At 34.6% G+C, this 19,561-nt stretch overlaps 1 protein-coding gene across 6 annotated transcripts in view; it reads left to right on the forward strand.

The window, feature by feature from the left end:
* Positions 1-19,561, forward strand: part of SNX7 (sorting nexin 7) — a 100,261-nt gene that overhangs the window by 30,120 nt on the left and 50,580 nt on the right. For 4 of the 6 annotated variants that reach the window (XM_060090173.1, XM_060090174.1, XM_060090171.1 and 1 more), the window contains exons 3-7: positions 8,054-8,164; positions 8,506-8,670; positions 10,742-10,940; positions 15,509-15,708; positions 18,505-18,591. In XM_060090173.1, coding sequence (XP_059946156.1) covers positions 8,054-8,164; positions 8,506-8,670; positions 10,742-10,940; positions 15,509-15,708; positions 18,505-18,591 — 762 coding nt within the window. The remainder of the gene's footprint in view (positions 1-8,053; positions 8,165-8,505; positions 8,671-10,741; positions 10,941-15,508; positions 15,709-18,504; positions 18,592-19,561) is intronic. The other 2 variants (XM_060090175.1, XM_060090176.1) reach the window with 1 other exon arrangement.

A 19,561-nucleotide genomic window follows, 5' to 3' on the forward strand; every position in this document is an offset into this window, starting at 1 on the left:
AAATATCCAAAGTCTTGGAAATACAATGGAGAAAATACAAGAGATGTTTAACAAGGACCTAGAAAAACTAAAGAGCAAACAAACAGTATGAACAACACAATAAATGAAATTAAAAATTCTCTAGAAGGGATCAATAGCAGAATAACTGAGGCAGAAGACTGGATAAGTGACCTAGAAGATAAAATAGTGGAAATAACTACTGCAAAGCAGAATAAAGAGAAAAGAATGAAAAGAATTGAGGAAAGTCTCAGAGACCTCTGGGACAACATTAAACACACCAACATTCGAATTATAGGAGTCCCAGAAGAAGAAGAGAAAACGAAAGGGACTGAGAAAATATTTGAAGAGATTATAGTTGAAAACTTCACTAATATGGTAAAGGAAATAGTTAATCAAGTCCAGAAAGCACAGAGAATCCCATACAGGATAAATCCAAGGAGAAACACGCCAAGACAAATAATAATCAAACTATCAAAAATTAAATACAAAGAAAACATATTAAAAACAGCAAGGGAAAAACAATAAATAACTCAGAAGGGAATCCCCATAAGGTTAACAGTTGATCTTTCAGCAGAAACTCTGCAAGCCAGAAGGGAGTGGCAGGACATATTTAAAGTGATGAAGGGGAAAAACCTACAACCAAGATTACTCTACCCAGCAAGGATCTCATTCAGATTTGATGGAGAAATTAAAACCTTTACAGAAAAGCAAAAGTTAAGAGGGCTCAGCACCACCAAACCAGCTTTACAACAAATGCTATAGGAACTTCTGTAGGCAGGAAACACGAGAGAAGGAAAAGACCTACAAAAACAAACCCAAAACAATTAAGAAAATGGTAATAGGGACATAAATATCGATAACCACCTTAAGTGTAAATGGATTAAATGCTCCAACTAAAAGACATAGACTGGCTGAATGGATACAAAAACAAGACACGTATATACGCTGTCCACAAGAGACCCACTTAAGACCTAGGGACACATACAGACTGAAAGTGACAGGATTGAACAAGATATTCCATGCAAATGGAAATCAAAAGAAAGCTGGAGTAGCAATTCTCATATCAGACAAAATAGACTTTAAAACAAAGACTATTACAAAAGACAAAGAAGGACACTACATAATGATCAAGGGAACAATCCAAGAAGAAAATATAACAATTGTAAATATTTATGCACCCAACATAGGAGCGCCTCAATACATAAGGCAAATACTAACAGCCATAAAAGGGGAAATTGACAGTAACACACTCATAGTAGGAGACTTTAACACCCCACTTTCACCAATGGACAGATCATCCAAAATGAAAATAAATAAGGAAACACAAGCTTTAAATGATTCATTAAACAAGATGGACTTAATTGATATTTATAGGACATTCCATCCAAACACAACAAAATATTTCTTCTCAAGTGCTCATGGAACATTCTCCAGAATAGATCATATCTTGGGTCACAAATAAAGCCTTGGTAAATTTAAGACAATTGAAATCATATCAAGTATCTTTTCCTACCACAACACTATGAGACTAGATATCAATTAAAGGAAAAGATCTGTAAAAAATACAAACACATTGAGGCTAAACAGTACACTACTTAATGACCAAGAGATCACTGAAGAAATCAAAGAGAAAATGAAAAAATACCTAGAAACAAATGACAATGAAAACACAATGACTCAAAACATATGGGATGCAGCAAAAGCAGTTGTAAGAGGGAAGTTTATAGCAATACAATCCTACCTTAAGAAACAAGAAACATCTCAAATAAAGAAGCTGACCTTACACCTAAAGCAATTAGAGAAAGAAAAATATAAAATCCCCAAAGTTAGCAGAAGGAAAGAAATCATAAAGATCAGATGAGAAGTAAGTGAAAAATAAATGAAGGAAATGATAGCAAAATTCAATAAAACTAAAAGCTGGTTCTTTGAGAACATAAACAAAATTGATAAAACATTTGCCAGACTCATTAAGAAAAAAGGGGGAAGACTCAAATCAATAGAATTAGAAATGAAACAGGAGAAGTAATAACTGACACTGCAGAAGCACAAAGGATCATGAGAGATTACTACAAGCAACTATATGCCAATAAAATGGACAACCTGGAAGAAATGAAAAATTTCTTAGTAATGCACAACCTTCTGAGACTGAACCAGGAAGAAATAGAAAATATGAACAGACCAATCACAAGCACTGAAGTTGAAACTGTGATTTAAAATCTTCCAGCAAACAAAAGCCCAGGACCAGATGGCTTCACAGGTGAATTCTATCAAACATTTAGAGAAGAGCTAACACCTATCCTTCTCAAACTCTTCCAAAATATAGCAGAGGGAGGAACACTCCCAAACTCATTCTAAAAGGCCACCATCACTCTGATACCAAAACCGGACAAAGGTTTCACAAAGAAAGAAAACTATAGGCTAATATCACTGATGAACATAGATGCAAAAATCCTCAACAGAATACTGGCAAACAGAATCCAAGAACACATTAAAAGGATCATACACCATGATCAAGTTGGGTTTCTCCCAGCAATGCAAGGATTCTTCAGTATAAGTAAATCAATCAATGTGATATACCATATTAACAAACTGAAGGAGAAAAACCATATGATCATCTCAGTAGATGCAGAGGAAGCTTTTGACAAAATTCAACACCCATTTATGATAACAAACCTCCAGAAAGTAGGCGTAGAGGGAACTTACCTCAACATAATAAAGGCCATATATGACAAACCCACGGCTGACATCATCCTCAATGGTGAAAAACTGAAACCATTTTCACTAAAATCAGGAACAAGAAAAGGCTGCCCACTCACACCACTATTATTCAAAATAGTTTTGGAAGTCTTAGCCACAGCAATCACAGAAGAAAAAGAAATAAAAGGAATCCAAATCGGAAAAGAAGTAAAGCTGTCACTGTTTGCAGATGACATGATACTATACATACAGACTCCTAAAGATGCTACCAGAAAGCTACTAGAGCTAATCAATGAATTTGGTAAAGTAGCAGGATACAAAATTAATGCACAGAAATCTCTTCCATTCCTATACACTAATGATGAAAAATATGAAAGTGAAATTAAGAAAACACTCCCGGGCTTCCCTGGTGGTGCAGTGGTTGAGAGTCCACCTGCCGATGCAGGGGACGCGGGTTCATGCCCCGGTCTGGGAGGGTCCCACATGCCGCGGAGTGGCTAGGCCCGTAAGCCATGGCCACTGAGCCTGCACGTGTGGAGCCTGTATTCTGCAACGGGAGAGGCCACAGCAGTGAGAGGCCCACGTAGTGCAAAAAGAAAAAAAAAAAAAAAAAAGAAAGAAAACAATCCCTTTTACCACTGTAGCAAAAAGAATAAAATACCTAATACCTAGGAATAAACCTACCTAAGGAGAGGAAAGACCTATATGTAGAAAAGTATAAGACACTGATGAAAGAAATTAAAGATGATACAAAAAGATGGAGAGATATACCATGTTCTCAGATTGGAAGAATCAACATTGTGAAAATGACTCTACTACCCGAAGCAATCTACAGATTCAATGCAATCCCTATCACACTACCACTGGCATTTTTCACACAACTAGAACAAAAATTTCACAATTTGTATGGAAACACAAAAGACCCTGAATAGCCAAAGCAATCTTGAGAAAAAAAATGAAGCTGGAGGAATCAGGCTCCCTGACTTCCGACTATACTACAAAGCTACAGTAATGAAGACAGTATGGTACTGACACAAAAACAGAAATATAGATCAATGGAACAGGATAGGAAGCCCAGAGATAAACCCACACACATATGGTCCCCTTATCTTTGATAAAGGGGGAAAGAATATACAGTGGAAAAAGACAGACTCTTCAATAAGTGTTGCTGGGAAAACTGGACAGCTACATGTAAAAGAATGAAATTAGAACATGCCCTAACACCATACACAAAAATTAACTCAAAATGGATTAAAGACCTAAATGTAAGGCCAGACACTATCAAACTCTTAGAGGAAAACATAGGCAGAACACTCTATGACATAAATCACAGCAAGATCCTTTTTGACCCACCTCCTAGAGAAATGGAAATAAAAACAAAAATAAATAAGTGGGACGTAATGAAACTTAAAAGCTTTTGCACAGCAAAGGAAACCATAAACAAGATGAAAAGACAACCCTCAGGATGGGAGAAAATATTTACAGATGAAGCAACTGAGAAAGGATTAATCTCCAAAATTTACAAGCAGCTCATGCAGCTCAATGTCAAAAAACAAACAACCCAATCCAAAAATGGGCAGAAGACCTAAATAGACATTTCTCCAAAGAAGGTATACAGTTTGCTAACAAACACATGAAAGAATGCTCAACATCATTAATCAGTATGGAAATGCAAATCAAAACTACAATGAAGATGTGGCACATATATACAATGGAATATTACTCAGCCATAAAAAAAACGAAATTGAGCTATTTGTAATGAGGTGGATAGACCTAGAGTCTGTCATACAGAGAGAAGTAAGTCAGAAAGAGAAAGACAAATACCATATGCTAACACATATATATGGAATTTAAGAAAAAAAATGTCATGAAGAACCTAGGTGTAAAACAAGAATAAAGGTACAAACCTACTTGAGAATGGACTTGAGGATATGGGGAGGGGAAAGGGTAAGCTGTGACAAAGCGAGAGAGAGGCATGGACATATATACACTTCCAAACGTAATGTAGATAGCTAGCGGGAAGCAGCCGCATAGCACAGGGAGATCAGCTCTGTGCTTTGTGACCAACTGAAGGGGTGGGATAGGGAGGGTGGGAGGTAGGGAGATGCAAGAGGGAAGGGATATGGGAACAGATGTATATGTATGACTGATTCACTTTGTTATAAAGCAGAAACTAATGCACCATTGTGAAGCAATTATACTCCAATAAAGTTGTAAAAAAAAAAAAAACTACAGTGAGATATCATCTAACACCAGTCAGAATGGCCATCATCAAAAAATGTACAAACAATAAATGCTGGAGAGGGTGTGGAGAAAAGGGAACCCTCTTTCACTGTTGGTGGGAATGTAAATTGATACAGGCACTATGGAGAACAGTATGGAGGTTCCTTAAAAAACTAAAAATAGAACTACCATACAACCCAGCAATCCCACTACTGGGCATATACCCTGAGAAAACCACAATTCAAAAAGAGTCATGTACCACAATGTTCATTGCAGCTCCATTTACAATAGCCAGGACATGGAAGCAACCTAAGTGTCCATTGACAGATGAATGGATAAAGAAGATGTGGCACATATATACAATGGAATATTACTCAGCCATAAAAAGAAACGAAATTGAGTTATTTGTAGTGAGGTGGATGGACCTAGTGTCTGTTATATAGAGTGAAGTAAGTCAGAAAGAGTAAAACAAATAGCATATGCTAACACATATCTATGGAATCTAAAAAACAAACAAAAAAATGGTCATGAATAACCTATGGGCAAGACTGGAATAAAGATGCAGACGTACTAGAGAATGAACTTGAGGATGTGGGGAGGGAAACGGGTAAGCTGCCACAAAGTGAGAGAGTGGTGTGGACATATATACACTACCAAGTGTAAAATAGATAGCTAGTGGGAAGCTGCCACATAGCACAGGGAGATCAGCTTAGTGCTCTGTGACCACCTAGAGGGGTGGGAGGGAGGGAGATGCAAGAGGGAAGAGATATGGGGATATATGTATATTTATAACTGATTTACTTTGTTATAAAGCAGAAACTAACACACCATTGTAAAGCAATTATACTCCAATAAAGATGTTAAAAATAATAATAAAATAAAAAATAAAGTTACACATTCATTTAAAAAAAAGGATAAATGCACATGCTCATATACCTACGTGTACACTGGCAATCTCCTACTTAGGAATACTCAAGGGTGACCTGATTGTAACTAATTATATCAGGAAGCCCACATTCCTGTCATCTGTTCCCCTTATGCGAAATTACCCTTTATTCTCCAGGTTAGAATATCTGAGGTGAGTGCTCTAAAGAAGTACTTTCTGTTTCAGAGATTAGGGATTTGCCTTGACCTAGGACAAGTAGGAGTAAGAACTCAGAGTTTTAATAGGGTCTGTCCTCTCACATCCTCATCATGAAGACAAACTCATCAATGCCTGCCAGTATGTAGTTGGGGGTTAAAGTATATTCTTGATTCTGAGATTCATTTTCCTTCAAAAACAATTTTCTAAATCCTCCAATTTAGAGTAACTGTTTGCCCTTGACCAAAGGTCAGTATTTGTTAAATAAATGCATTTTGAGGTATAGATCACATGAGTCCATTAGTCCTAAACTTCAAGTATGCAAACTCTTATGGTCAGACATGAAACACCATTTACAATTTACTTTCCATAGGAAACTGTATTCTAGATTAGAAGATAGAGATAAAGCTTCCAAATAGTAGGAGTAACAGGGTTTGATGATAAATTTCTAACTTAGAAAGAACTTGTGTTCTAAAAAGTTATTTTGGAGCACAAATAATATATAACTTATAACCCTTTAGAAGTCCAATGAAGTCTTAGAGTAGGAAGAAAGAATGCACTCTCCTTAAGATTTGTAGTTATCCTTCCCAGTGTTTGAGTGTTTTTATTGTTAGTTATACCATTTTATTTTCTTGGAAATGGGTAGTGAACCTATACGTATTTGCCAGGTATGAGGAGGTATCAGTAAGTGCTGTTTAATGAGTGACTCTAAACATGTTTTGTGTGCTTATGTATGTATGCATGTTTATGTATTTGCATATATATATATACACATACCAACTTGTATATATATTTGTTAAACTGTGTTTCTACTAGATTTAGTTTGCCTATTTTTACCATTTCCACAACTTGTACCATTTGGCATAATAGTTAGATTTTGTAGTGTTTTTTGAACATGTAGTTCCTTAGACTTCTGCATCTCATTTACCTCCACTTTTTCCTGCTAAAAAGGGAATGTTTTGCTAAGATATATTTTATGATATTCTAAACGTTCATTTTAAAAGAATAAACTTTGTCAAGTATAGCTTTTGTGAGCCTTATTTTATGACAATTAAGATTGCATCTTATTTTGACTTGAACTGCTTAATTTTACAGTTGTGTTCGTCTGTGTGGGTGATTGATATTTCTGGTGAATGTGAAATATGTAATGTGTTATTTATTCCATGTTTACTTCTCCAGGAAAATCTCAAACTTAATATTACTGTGTATAATTTTTTTTAAAAAATTATATAAATGACTTTTTTTCTTATGATAGGTGAGGGCGCATTATCTAAGCAATTTTTGTATCTGGCTTGGGATTCAGTTAATAGAAGTGAGGTTGATATTTTACCCATGTTCTTCTTGTCATGTGTGTTGGAATAGATTTTTAGTTTGTTAAGAACAGATATTTTAATGTATTTGCTTAGTTTTTAGGAGTTTAGGCATATAGCTCAGAATTCCTTGAGAAATGATAGGAACATTTTCTTTTCATGTTAAATTTCCATTAATGACATTTTTAAAAAGCAGTAAAATCACTCTGTATAATGTTAGAATTTTCAAATACTAAAAGCAAATTTTATCAAAGCAATTCATTTGAGCAAATTCCAGGAAAACATTTTTTTCTCAGTTATGTTCAGGTTATTTTCCAAGTTGCAAAAATAGGACTTTCCTCAAATTCTGAATTCTGATCATCTTAAAAAATGAAATATATTTGAAAGCTAAATTCAGAACACACTTTCTTGTTAGCAAGAAAGTCATGCCAAAGATAATAGTAGTTAAAATCTTGTGGAAGACAGATGGTTGCTCTAAGACAGATTTTTTCAGTTTGGATTTTAAATTTGAGCATGATGTTTGCTTTCTTTCTGGGAATACTGGAAAGTTTGCTTTGTTTCATCTGCTACATGAATTGATGTCTGCAAAAAGAAAAAAAAAGACAGGCTGACAAACACTGAATAATTAGAATTTGTTAGTTTTTCTTAGAGACCCATTTATTTCAGAATGTCTAAAATAACATTAGGCAAATGTCTTCTGTCTTATATTGCATGTGCTGTTATTTTCTCCTACTTTCTTCAGACGTCTCGTGGGGAATTTGACTCCAGTGAATTTGAAGTTAGGAGACGTTATCAAGATTTCCTTTGGTTGAAAGAAAGACTTGAAGAAGCACACCCCACTCTGATTATTCCAGTAAGTTTACGTTTTTTTTTTCACAGAATAACTGCCATTTTGTCTTGTGAATCGTTAGAATGCCTAACACCCAATTTCAGACCTTTTAATTCAGTATAATTCATTTATCTTAGGAACATTTGTTTTTAAACTTTTCAATCTATGTACAGATTTGTTTTTTTAAACTATTGTAATGTGTTAAGATTTTAGCGTTTGGCTCTAGCGTTGTGAATTTTGAAAAATTATTTTTATAAGAAATGATCACACGTTCAAATACTCTTCCAAAAAGAAAAAGTGTAGAATTCCTTATAATCCTGTGCCACATAATGCTCAGATACCTTTTTAAATTTTTTTTGCCCTAGCCATTGCCAGAAAAGTTTATAGTGAAAGGAATGGTGGAACGCTTTAACGATGACTTCATTGAGACACGCAGGAAGGCATTGCATAAATTTTTGAACCGAATTGCTGATCATCCAACTCTAACATTTAATGAAGACTTTAAAGTTTTTCTTACTGCACAAGCTTGGGTAAAGGATTTTAATTTATACTCATATAATCCTTTAGTATCTATACGTGTAGTAGGTTATATGCTTCCTCTTTATTTACCTTTATAAATCAGGTAGCAGTGGCCTCGAATTAAGATGTGTTTTTAAACATTGGAGAGAGATCCTTCAGATACAACCCTGTGTCAGGTCTACGTATAAACATTATGAAAATTTTGTACCTTTCTCACATATACATCCTCATATTTCTCTTGGTAGCTAATTTTTTTTTTTTTTTTAATGCCTGGGTACTCCTTGCATATATTGCCAATACTGAAGATATATAAACATTTAAAAATTGACACTGTTTTGAGTAGTAATTGGTCAGGGCTTTTCAAGTTGGGATAAAAGATTTTATTAAATAGATGGATGGATGGATGGAGAGATAGGTAAATAATACAATTTCCTTACTTTCTCTTCAATTACCTAATTGAAGGGGGTCTAATTTCTAATACAGACACCTTATATGTTCCTTTTCTTTTCTTCTATGAAGATATAACTCACCAAGAAGATGATAGGTAGAACAATGGTCAATATTAAATACTTACTGACCAGTGTTGAGTTTTCTATCTCTCGGTTGTTGCCAAAGTGATTGAAGCTAAAAAGTGATTCATCTCAATCTTGACGGTACTTGCTGTCTGGAAGCCCTATATGACTTATGTGAGATGAATTTGTGGCCTGACTCCAGACCCTTAGAAGCTGTTAGAAACATTATCTGCAGTCAGCAGTTGCAGTAACAGCTTGCCAGTTGTGACTTGTGCCGTTTCTGATAATGTTTACTCTATCAAATGATGTGGTAGCACTCCTTGATAGACGTGTTGCCTGGTCAAGAATAGCATCTGTTATTATTTGCACACAAAATCATATTGACATGGAAATAAACAAGTCTATATATTATTTTGTGTAAGACCTTTAGGAAAGAAGATCTGGAGAAAGATAATATGTTATTTAATATTTGGGTAAATAATACGTAATAATATCTTTATTTGTGGATTTGGTAGTCAGCATTGTTATAGTTTTTTTTTGTGTGTGTATGTAACTCTTCATCTTTTATTTGATCTCACACCTATGTTTCAGTAAGTGCTACAAGCATCCTCAGAATCCTTTGTCCTCCTTCTTGGTGTTCTTTTTTAGTATGCCATACTTCTGAAGGAATACTTTAGTGTATCCTTTTATAGCATTTCTACTTGGCAAGTCTGTAGCTGACCCTCCTAAGTTAACTAGAAGTAGAAACAGCTAGTTATAGATTTTATTAAAAATCTTTCCCAAAGACAGTCAGCCAGTGGAGATAGTGTCACAGTTTATCCAGTTAAGTTAGTTGCAGAGCTATGGTCAGGGAGTATCTGTTTACCAATTATTCTAGTGACTTTAAGTAGACAAAGCAGATTAGTGCTTAGCAGTGAAGCCCCTAGGGTCAGACTGCCAGGGCTCCAATCCTTATCCACTAACTCATTGCTCTTGGAACTTGAGCAAACCTTCCTTTGCTTCTATTTTCTTCTGTACAATGAGGATAATAATAGAACCTACTTCATAGTGTTGTTGTGAGTTATGTATATAAGAATGCAAGTATAGTGCCTGCAACATTAAGCTCTTAATAAATGCTAGCTATTATTATAACTAAAGAATTAATGAAATTTTCCAATTTTTTTCTGGGGAGTAGTTATAGTTAGACCCTAAGAAATCTTTTTCTCAATCATTTTTCTATTAAATTCCTGTTATAAAATATGGATTTCATCTCATATCATCCTTCTTATCTTCTCCAGTAATCTCCTTAAGTGTGATTCCCTCTGTTAAATCTTGTTCTTTGAAAGATCCATGCTCTGAGGAAACATATTTTACATGAGCTCTTTGAAAAGGAATGTTATCAAGGAGACTGAGATTTAGAGAAAGAACTGTACCCTAAACTCATCTGCTTCAAATTAACATGAAAAAAAAAGATGTATATGAAACATTTTTATTACCTTTATTTTATTCTTCTATTTAGATTTCTTTTTTCTTGTTGGGGCTTGGAATATCATTGTCTGCTTCATCACGAATATTTTATTTTTTTGTCTAGGAACTCTCTTCTCACAAGAAGCAAGGGCCTGGATTACTCAGCAGGATGGGGCAGACGGTCAGAGCGGTTGCATTATCAATGAGAGGAGTTAAAAGCCGCCCCGAGGAGTTCATGGAAATGAATAACTTTATTGAAATATTTAGCCAGAAAATAAATTTGATAGATAAAATATCTCAGAGAATTTACAAGGAAGAAAGGGGTATGTAGAATCACTGAAATGTGATTTCGAAGTTGTTTGATTTCTGATGGATCTTTACATTTGCTGGTGTGGTAAGGCAACATCAACTTGGCATTTCTTTTTGGTCATTATCAGGATTTCTGTCTCTGCTTACAGTGCCTGTCTGTTATTGCATGCTGTTTACTTTATCTATTAGAGCCCTTAACATATTAATGTGTTGTTTTAAAATCCTGGTCTGATAATTCCAACATCTCTACCACATCTGGTTCTGATGCTTGCTCTCTCTTCAAATTGTGTTTTTTGCCTTTTAGTAGGTTTTGTAATTTTTTTCTTGGTAGCCGGACATGATGTACGCATAAAAATAAACAGGCCTTTAGTAATGTGGTAGTGAGGTGTCGGGGAGAGGAAGTATTCTAGAGGCCTGTGAATAGGTCTCAGTCCTTTAGTGAGTCTGTGCCTCTGGACCGTGAGCTTCACAAAAGTTCAGTTTTTTTTCCTCCCCCCTCTTAGTTGGATCAGGATGGCCAGAGTGGGCTCAAGTTGGGTATTTCCCTTTCAGGTCAGTTAGGTTCTGATAATACCCCAGCAGGTTATGCTCTGGTTAACTAGTTTCCCATGAGGGCAGGCCTTGTTAAGAAGGCTATTTCAAAATAGGTCATTTTCCCACCCCCTGCAGGAAGCAGAAGTAGTTTTTATCTGATATTTACTGTGTAAGCTTTTGAGGGTAAATCTCACAATATTGTGGGGTCCCCTGGTGACTGGGTTCCTCTGGAGTTTTTCACTCTTTGAATTGTCCACAATGAGCCTCCAGCAATTCATCATTGACAGTTTCAGTCTCCCTACCCCCCGGCACTGGTTGCAGAAGTGATTTCCCCTCTTGAGTCTCTGCTCCAGGAAGACAAGATTCCTTGTATCCATGTGTCTGTCTTTTCAGTCTTGCAGGCAGTGGTTTGTCCTGTGTCCTCCCCTCTCTCACAGATCCAAAAAAAATTGGCCTTTCAGTCTGCTCGGCATTTTTCTTGTTAAGACCAAGTGGCGACTTCCAAGCTCCTTACAGAGGAATCACACAACATTAAGTTAGAATTTCACCTTCAAACTGTGGTTTATTCCCAGATCTATTGTGAAAATTTCTGATTCCTAAATGATTTTGAATGTAGTCATGGCCGGTTTCCATTTGCTTTAATTAATCACTAGCTGTCTTGTTCTCATTTATAGATAATAGTGATAAAGAGCTTAATATTTTTGATGTAGTTGGTCTCAAATGTTCAACATGGGCTATAGTTTTAATCAAAGAAGTGATGTTTTAGGAAACAGGGTTTTCACAGTTTCTAGTGATTTTTGTATGAGGGGACAAGTACTCATTAGGCCTGTCCAACCAATGGCAGAGATTTATATATGGGAAAATAGGTCCTGTTTCCTATTTTCAAGTTAGAATTTATTCCATGATGGGACTTCCCTGGTGGTCTAGTGGCTAAGACTCCATGCTCCCAATACAGGGGTCCTGGGTTCAATCCTTGGTCAGGGAATCAGATCCCACATGCCGCAACTCAAGATTCTGCAGCTAAAGATCCTGCATGCCGCAACTAAGACCCAATGCAGCCAAACAAATATTAAAAAATAATAATTTATTCCATCATGATTTTTTCTAATTCTATGATGAGTTTTTGCTAATTTTCTGATTGCATTTACCTACATTAAAAATAGATGACTAATTCAGAAAATATATTTCCTAATGTAAATTGGTTTTAGAGATGAACTACTTAAAGTCCCTACATTGATGGTTTATTTCTTTATTGTCTGTGTCCTGCATTAAACTGTAAGTTCCATCAGGACAAAAAGGGAAAAGGATTGATTTATTTCTGGTATCTAGTAGTGCCTAACACATTGTAGATGCTCAATTAAAATCTGTTCAATGATTGAAAAAATAAATGAATAAACATAAGATTTGGTGGTAGGAAAATCTGCTTTATCAATAATTGATTGGTTATTAAAAGAGATATAGAAAAAATTGTTATATCTGAGTGTGTATTGCCTTTTCTCTAACTTCCTTTCCTACGTATTGACTTGGTGAGGTCATTGTGGTGACTAAATATAGTTTAATAATTTGTTTTATGCCTCTTGGTCTGCCTTTGTATTTACCATTTGTCATTTTTTTTTTAATGTCAAGAAGCCAGTTGTTTTAACTAGGCTCTGTGATTCCAATTCTATTAAGTAGATTCTTGATGCATAGTTAAGTGGTACAGCAATTCAAAGAGGCCCCTGGAAACTCTTGACACTTAAGATTTCTGTAGAATATCAATACGCTTTATATTTGCCAGCGCAAGGGACTAGTTTTAAAATCTTTGATATACTCTAATATTTGTGAAATGCTCAAAACGAAAAGTGGGTTTTGTGGCAGACTTTATAAATCTGAGCTTTCATTTTCAAGGAGTGAATGCACACTGGCCCAAACTTGAGGGATTTCTTGGTCTTTCGAATGTGAAGCCCACTTGTCAAGATTTCATTCAAAATGATAGAATTTTTTTTTTTTTTTGTAGTTCTGGGAGTCTAAGCTTTATAGGGTGTTTCATTCATATTTAAATCATAAAGAATTTGATGATCATAACGAGTCATTTCTCTTTTGATTTAGTTTTATTCAGTTTTTTTCTGTGATTTTGTTTTGTGTTCCCCAATTTATTAGGCAAATTTGTATTGACCAAATTTGTATTGCTGCTTTGTGCTAAAGATTGAAGAAGGGCTAAGATAGTACCTGTCCTTGAGCTCACAGTTTAGTTGGGGAAACAGATATATTAATGGACAAATTACAGTGCAGCTCATTAAGTGTTTGCATACAGATATGATTTGAGTGCCGTATAAGCACAGTTTTAGAATTTCAGGGAAGCTCTATATATAAAAATAAATACTACACAGGGTTAATGACACACTTTGATATATACACAAATTGAGAAAAGAAATAAAGGAGAATATTTTCTATAAATATTAGTTTAGTATGGTGGTTATTTAAAATAAAAGATAGGCCTAGATCAGGAGGATGCAATTTGGAAGGGCTCTAGTGGTCATTAAACCGAATATCTTCCTTAGATGACAACTAATATTTCTGTTTTTTAAAATTTTTAAAGTCTTTTTTAGTTTACTTCATCATATAAACTTCTGAAATTTTAATAGTTTAGTAAAAAGTTTAATTTAGAGCAAAATGACATATTTCAACTAACCCCAGTGACTAGTAAGATGATTAAATATAGAGAATTTAATTGTATTTATATGGATATTAAACCAAAAACACTCACTACTCATGCATTCTCTACCATAAAAAGCCGTCTGTCATTAAAAGTTGATAGTGTGAAAGCAAACATATAAAAACATTCAGATTTTAAAATGAAATCCAAATTTTTGGATAAATTTTTGGCTTATCAAGCATTGAATAGTCTTTTGTTATTCATTCTTTCATTGATATGAAAATATTTATTGAATATATTATGTATTAGGCTTTGAGATTAAAAAAATAATAAGACTCTCCCCAGTTGAGTCTTGGAGCATATGGCCTAGGAGTGTGTGAGTTATGCAAGCAGTTATAATAAAGTGGGATAATACAAGTATTAAATTATGATAGGCTTTAATAGAAGTATAAAATTATGATAGACTCATTGAGGACAAAGCATCTAAGAAGCCTTTGGAACAGAAACAGAAGAGATTTGTTTGTGTTAGGACTTAAAGGATTAGAAGTAGTTTGTCAGATGATAGAAATGGTAGAGGGCAAGACTAAAAGATACATGCATTGTTTAAGTTAGGAGAAATCATGAGGTATTCATGAATGAGCAAAATTCATGAATTTTGGCTTGAATTAAAATATCTTTGGGGGAGAATCTGAGGAGTTAGTCCTGGAGAGGCAAGGTAGGGACTGATCATAAAGGACTTTCTAATTCAGCTAAGAAACTTCAGTGTTCATATACTGTGACAAAAATTGAAAGAGGGAGAATTGTTAGAAGTCCCTTGCAGTAGTGCAGGTTAGAGATGCTGATGACAGTGGAAGTGAGGAGAGGTGGGTGGGTGGGTAGGTAAGTGGGTGGGTAAATGGATGGATGGTTAGATAAATAGATAGATAGATAGAGATTTAGAAATATTGGAATTGCTGACTGGCTCTGTGCAGGTGTGAGTCTAGGGTCTAGGATGACCCCACATTTTTTGCTTAGATGTCTGGAAGCAATTACCATTAAGAGGATATGTAAACAGGATAAGAGGAAAAAGAAGACATGTTTTCTTTAGGTCATGTTGCCTATGAGGTATTCAGGTATAGTTTGTTTGGTAGGCAGAAGTCTGTGATAGATACAGTGATCGTATAATTTATCTCCCAAGCCAGGACACTTTTGAGAATGAAAAAGCATGTTATTATTGATTACACTTGGAAAGTTTTCATTCAAGGACCAGTTTGGGATGACAGGTCAATTTAATGAAAGATGATAATGATATCCATATTCTTATGTTCATGTACAAGAACATGTGCACAATGAGAAAATAAGGTCCTTTCTTATTGTCTGTAATACAGGGATTTTGAAAACTCCTGTAAATTGAAGAACTTATTATTTTTTTAGAATATTTTGATGAAATGAAAGAATATGGCCCAATTCATATTCTGTGGTCAGCATCAGAAGAAGATCTGGCTGATACTCTAAAAGGTGTTGCCAGCTGCATTGACAAATGCTGTAAGGCCACTGAAAAACGGATGTCTGGACTCTCAGAGGCCCTGCTTCCTGTCGTACATGAGTATGTGCTTTATAGTGAAATGTTAATGGTAAGAACACCTAATTCTACTTCTACCTTAGTTCCTGACCTGATTATGTTCTTTATAAAGGCAGTTCCTATTTCTTTTTGTTCACCACTATCTTCCCATCCTAGAAAGATGCTTTGCATGTAGATACTCGTAAATATTTGTTCACTGCATGAATGAATTGATGAGTGGAAGAATATGTTAATAAAAGACAGGAATTTTCAACAGTAACAAAAACAGTTTATAAGATAGATTTGAAGCATCCTCAGTCAAGATTTACATAGGGAGTATGATCAGTTTTTCCAGCCTTTTAAAATTTTACTTTAAAAATTTTCAGCACTTTAGAAATTTCTTTTGATGAAAGAGTTGCTTTCTTGCTTCTAGGTACATTTGATTTAGCAATATATTTAGTATCATTATGTAGAAAGTACTTGAGTAGGATCTTGATGTTTGTTCTGTCTTCTGAGTGCTTCTGAAAAGAAATGCTTCAAATTAACATGTTTCTTTCACTATTTGAAAAGGCTTTTATTCCTCTTATATCAGAGTTTTGCATTTAACCTCCTCAGTTCAAGTTAAGGTTTCCAGATATTTGGGATTTAGCAATACTATCTGCAAAGCTAATGTTTTTCATCCAGTATTCTCTGCTCACAATACCTTGCACAGTTGAACTGATACCCTCAGCTTTCTGGTGTTGTAGGGTGACAGTGGGGGAAGGAGTCAGCTTGCATTCAGTTATAGTCCATTTTTTCTTCCATTTAGACTTGAATCCATGTCTGGTTTCTGTTTTCATGTACTCTTGATTTGGGAGGATTTAAATTTTTTTTTTACTTTGTCTTGTTAAGAAAAGCTCTCTTAGCCTTTCAGCATGATATCTGCCTCTTTCGTATTTATCATGTTTAGCTTTTGCTTTCACAGAATCATTAAATATTTTGTAGGTATTTCGGATTTCTGTTGTTACTTGACTTTGTTGTGATCCTCCCATAAACACACCCTCCCTGCTTCCCAAAGTCCTCTAATGTTTCACTGCTGAGGTGCTTCCTCCTTGCCTCCATCAATTTCCTTGGCTACATTCCATTGGTTTACTTCATTATTGATCTCTTTCTTGTGTAGCTGTTCAAAGAGATCTGATTTTTATCATTAAAAATATTACATTCTTTTCCCTTAATTAGATGTTTTGCTCTTTATGTCAGGATGGAAATTATGCAATTTAAATCCTGTATTATTAAAGGCGTGGAAAAATTATAATAGCAACCAGAATTGAATTATTTTATAGGTCCTCATTTGATTGTATTATTTTGTAGGTTCCTAGGGTATAATCAATAGCACCTATATTGAAGTTGTACTTCTGTTTTATATTGGAATGTTTTCTTCAATGTGAGCTAAAATAATGAAAGATACATGCCTTGACAAAATGATTAAATTTGTGCAGTTTTTACTAGTTGTCTTCTGAAGCCACCTCTTACTTAAAATATTTCTACCTATATGAAGCACAATATTTCATATTTATGGAAACATACATAAAATTAATGAGACTAAATTATAGTATGTGTCATTTGGGTTAGAGAAAGGAAGGGGTTCCTGACATTAATGGCCGTTAAACATTGAAGTAAATATAAAAGAATTTGTGATAATTAGTTGAATTTTCTATTCATTTCTTTGAAAACAAGAGAAACGTTAATCTCTTTTGAACGTTTTAAGATTGATTCCACCAGGCACAGAACCAGGGTGAGTCATTTTCAGGATGATTTTTACCCTTAATGCCTCTCAATACTCTCTCAAATACTATAGAGCCAGCATATCTGGTTCCATTTAACTGATTTGTGGTTAAGGTTCTTCCCTTCCTCTGCAAACACCCAAAAGACCTGTACCGCACTAAGGCCCTTCTCTTGTATGTCCTGCAACTCTGCTCTCCCTAGTTGAACTGTTTGCTTACCCAGAGTTAGTTTTATTTTTGCCTTGAACTGTTTAGGCCACTTGTGTTCATTATTACAATTTCATTATTTAATTAATACTATAGAAACCAGTGAAAGATGAGTACAAATAAAAAGAATCTTGGTGTCTACAAAGACTGTCTTGGAAGAAAAGTGAGTCACCAAGGGAAAGACATTGAAAAAGACTAGAAAACATTATAAAAGATGTAGATGAATTCCGCACTCAAATTCCTTCACCAGGGTGTATTAACTGAAATGTGAGATCATGGATATTCAAGAAAACAAGATGGAACTCCTCTCAGTCAGAGCAGAGGCCATGCTTTCTCCTAAGTCTTGGCTAATCAGTTAATACTTATATATTTTAAGCTAAAATAAAATCTTAAGATGTGAGTGCACACTTCAATTTTGATTCCCCACTGTAACTGACTTTGATTAACTATGCCTTTGGAGTCCAATAAGAGGGCTGATTGTAGATACTTTCAGATGTGTAGCCCATGTGCCCTCCCAACTGCAACCAGTTTACACCATAGCACGTATTTTCAGTGCTCCTATTGGCTTTTTTATTCCTTTGTTTTGTTCTTTGCTCTTTTTGAACAACTGTACATGCCTAGAGTGCACCATCAAAACATGTATTTTGTACATAAAGTACTTAAGCCAGTAAGGTGTACATTGGGAAAACTAATAAAAGATTATGAAAAAGTTTCTTTTAAATACTTGGTATCAGTTTAGCTTTCAGAGATTAAAAAAAATTTTTTTAAGTCATTACACCCCTAGATGACTGATGGCTTGGGGAAGAGATGGTATTTATATTTTCAAATGTATATTTTTGTTATACAAAGATTATTAAAACTAAGTACAACCTGTTTCATTCCTGTGCTTTAATATGAAGGGTGTCATGAAAAGAAGAGATCAAATACAGGCAGAACTGGATTCCAAAGTTGAAGCTTTGACCTCTAAAAAGGCAGATACTGATCTGGTGAGTTTTTAAATTTCTTGTTATAATCATATAGAATTGATTGTCTAAAATTTGTATTAGCTCCATTACATGCTTGTTTTTAAGCATTCAGTAAATGATACTAAAATTTCTTCCAAAAATAAATTATACATTGAGTACCAGATGAGTCTGTAAGCTTACGATGCTTTTCTGCCTTTCTGTCTTATATTTTTTCTTACAACGAGTAAAGTATGAAGTTAATTTATTTTAAATTAGAGTTCTTGAATTCAGAAAGTATGGAAAAAAGTACCTAACATTGTTCCAGAAGGTTAGTAAGTACTCAGTAAATAAATCTACTTTTTACTAGTTTTATAAGAAATTTGTACAAGGTAAGTTGGTGTTCCTATACATTTTTTTCTAGTTATTGTAAAAATCTTTACAAAGGAAGTATCTTTGTTTTCAAGTTTAATCCTTTTCTTAAAATACTTTTTTCATGGAAATTTTCAAACATAAAAAATGATTTAATAATATAATGAACTCATTTACCCACCACTGGGCTTCATTAATTCCCAGCATTTTGCCCAGTTTTTTTCACCTGGCTATTTCTCACTTTTTTTTTTTTTTTCTGAAGTACTCTAAAGCAATTTTCGGACATTATATTTTCACGCACAATAGTTTAGCATTTATATTTTATTGTCTTTGCATGTTGTCATGATACTATCAGATCAGAATTGTTATCATTTTAAAACTGAGGAAGAGGCTTGAAATGTAGAGTAACTTGCCCAAATTTATATAGTTCTTGAAACAGAAGTAGGACTGGAGGTAATAGTATCACTTGCCTCCCTCAGACGATGCTGCCTCTCAGAGAGCAAGTATGAAAGTTGGAGAAATCACTCATTACTTTGTTAACTTTTATTACATTTTCTATGAAAGAGACTTTCTTAATTTTATTTTTAATTTAAGGGTTTAGAGTACACTTATGTCAGGTGAATGGGGGAGTCCTTGAAACACC

The sequence above is a fragment of the Mesoplodon densirostris genome, chromosome 2 (assembly GCF_025265405.1).
Source record: "Mesoplodon densirostris isolate mMesDen1 chromosome 2, mMesDen1 primary haplotype, whole genome shotgun sequence".
NCBI classification, from domain to species: Eukaryota; Metazoa; Chordata; class Mammalia; order Artiodactyla; family Ziphiidae; genus Mesoplodon; species Mesoplodon densirostris.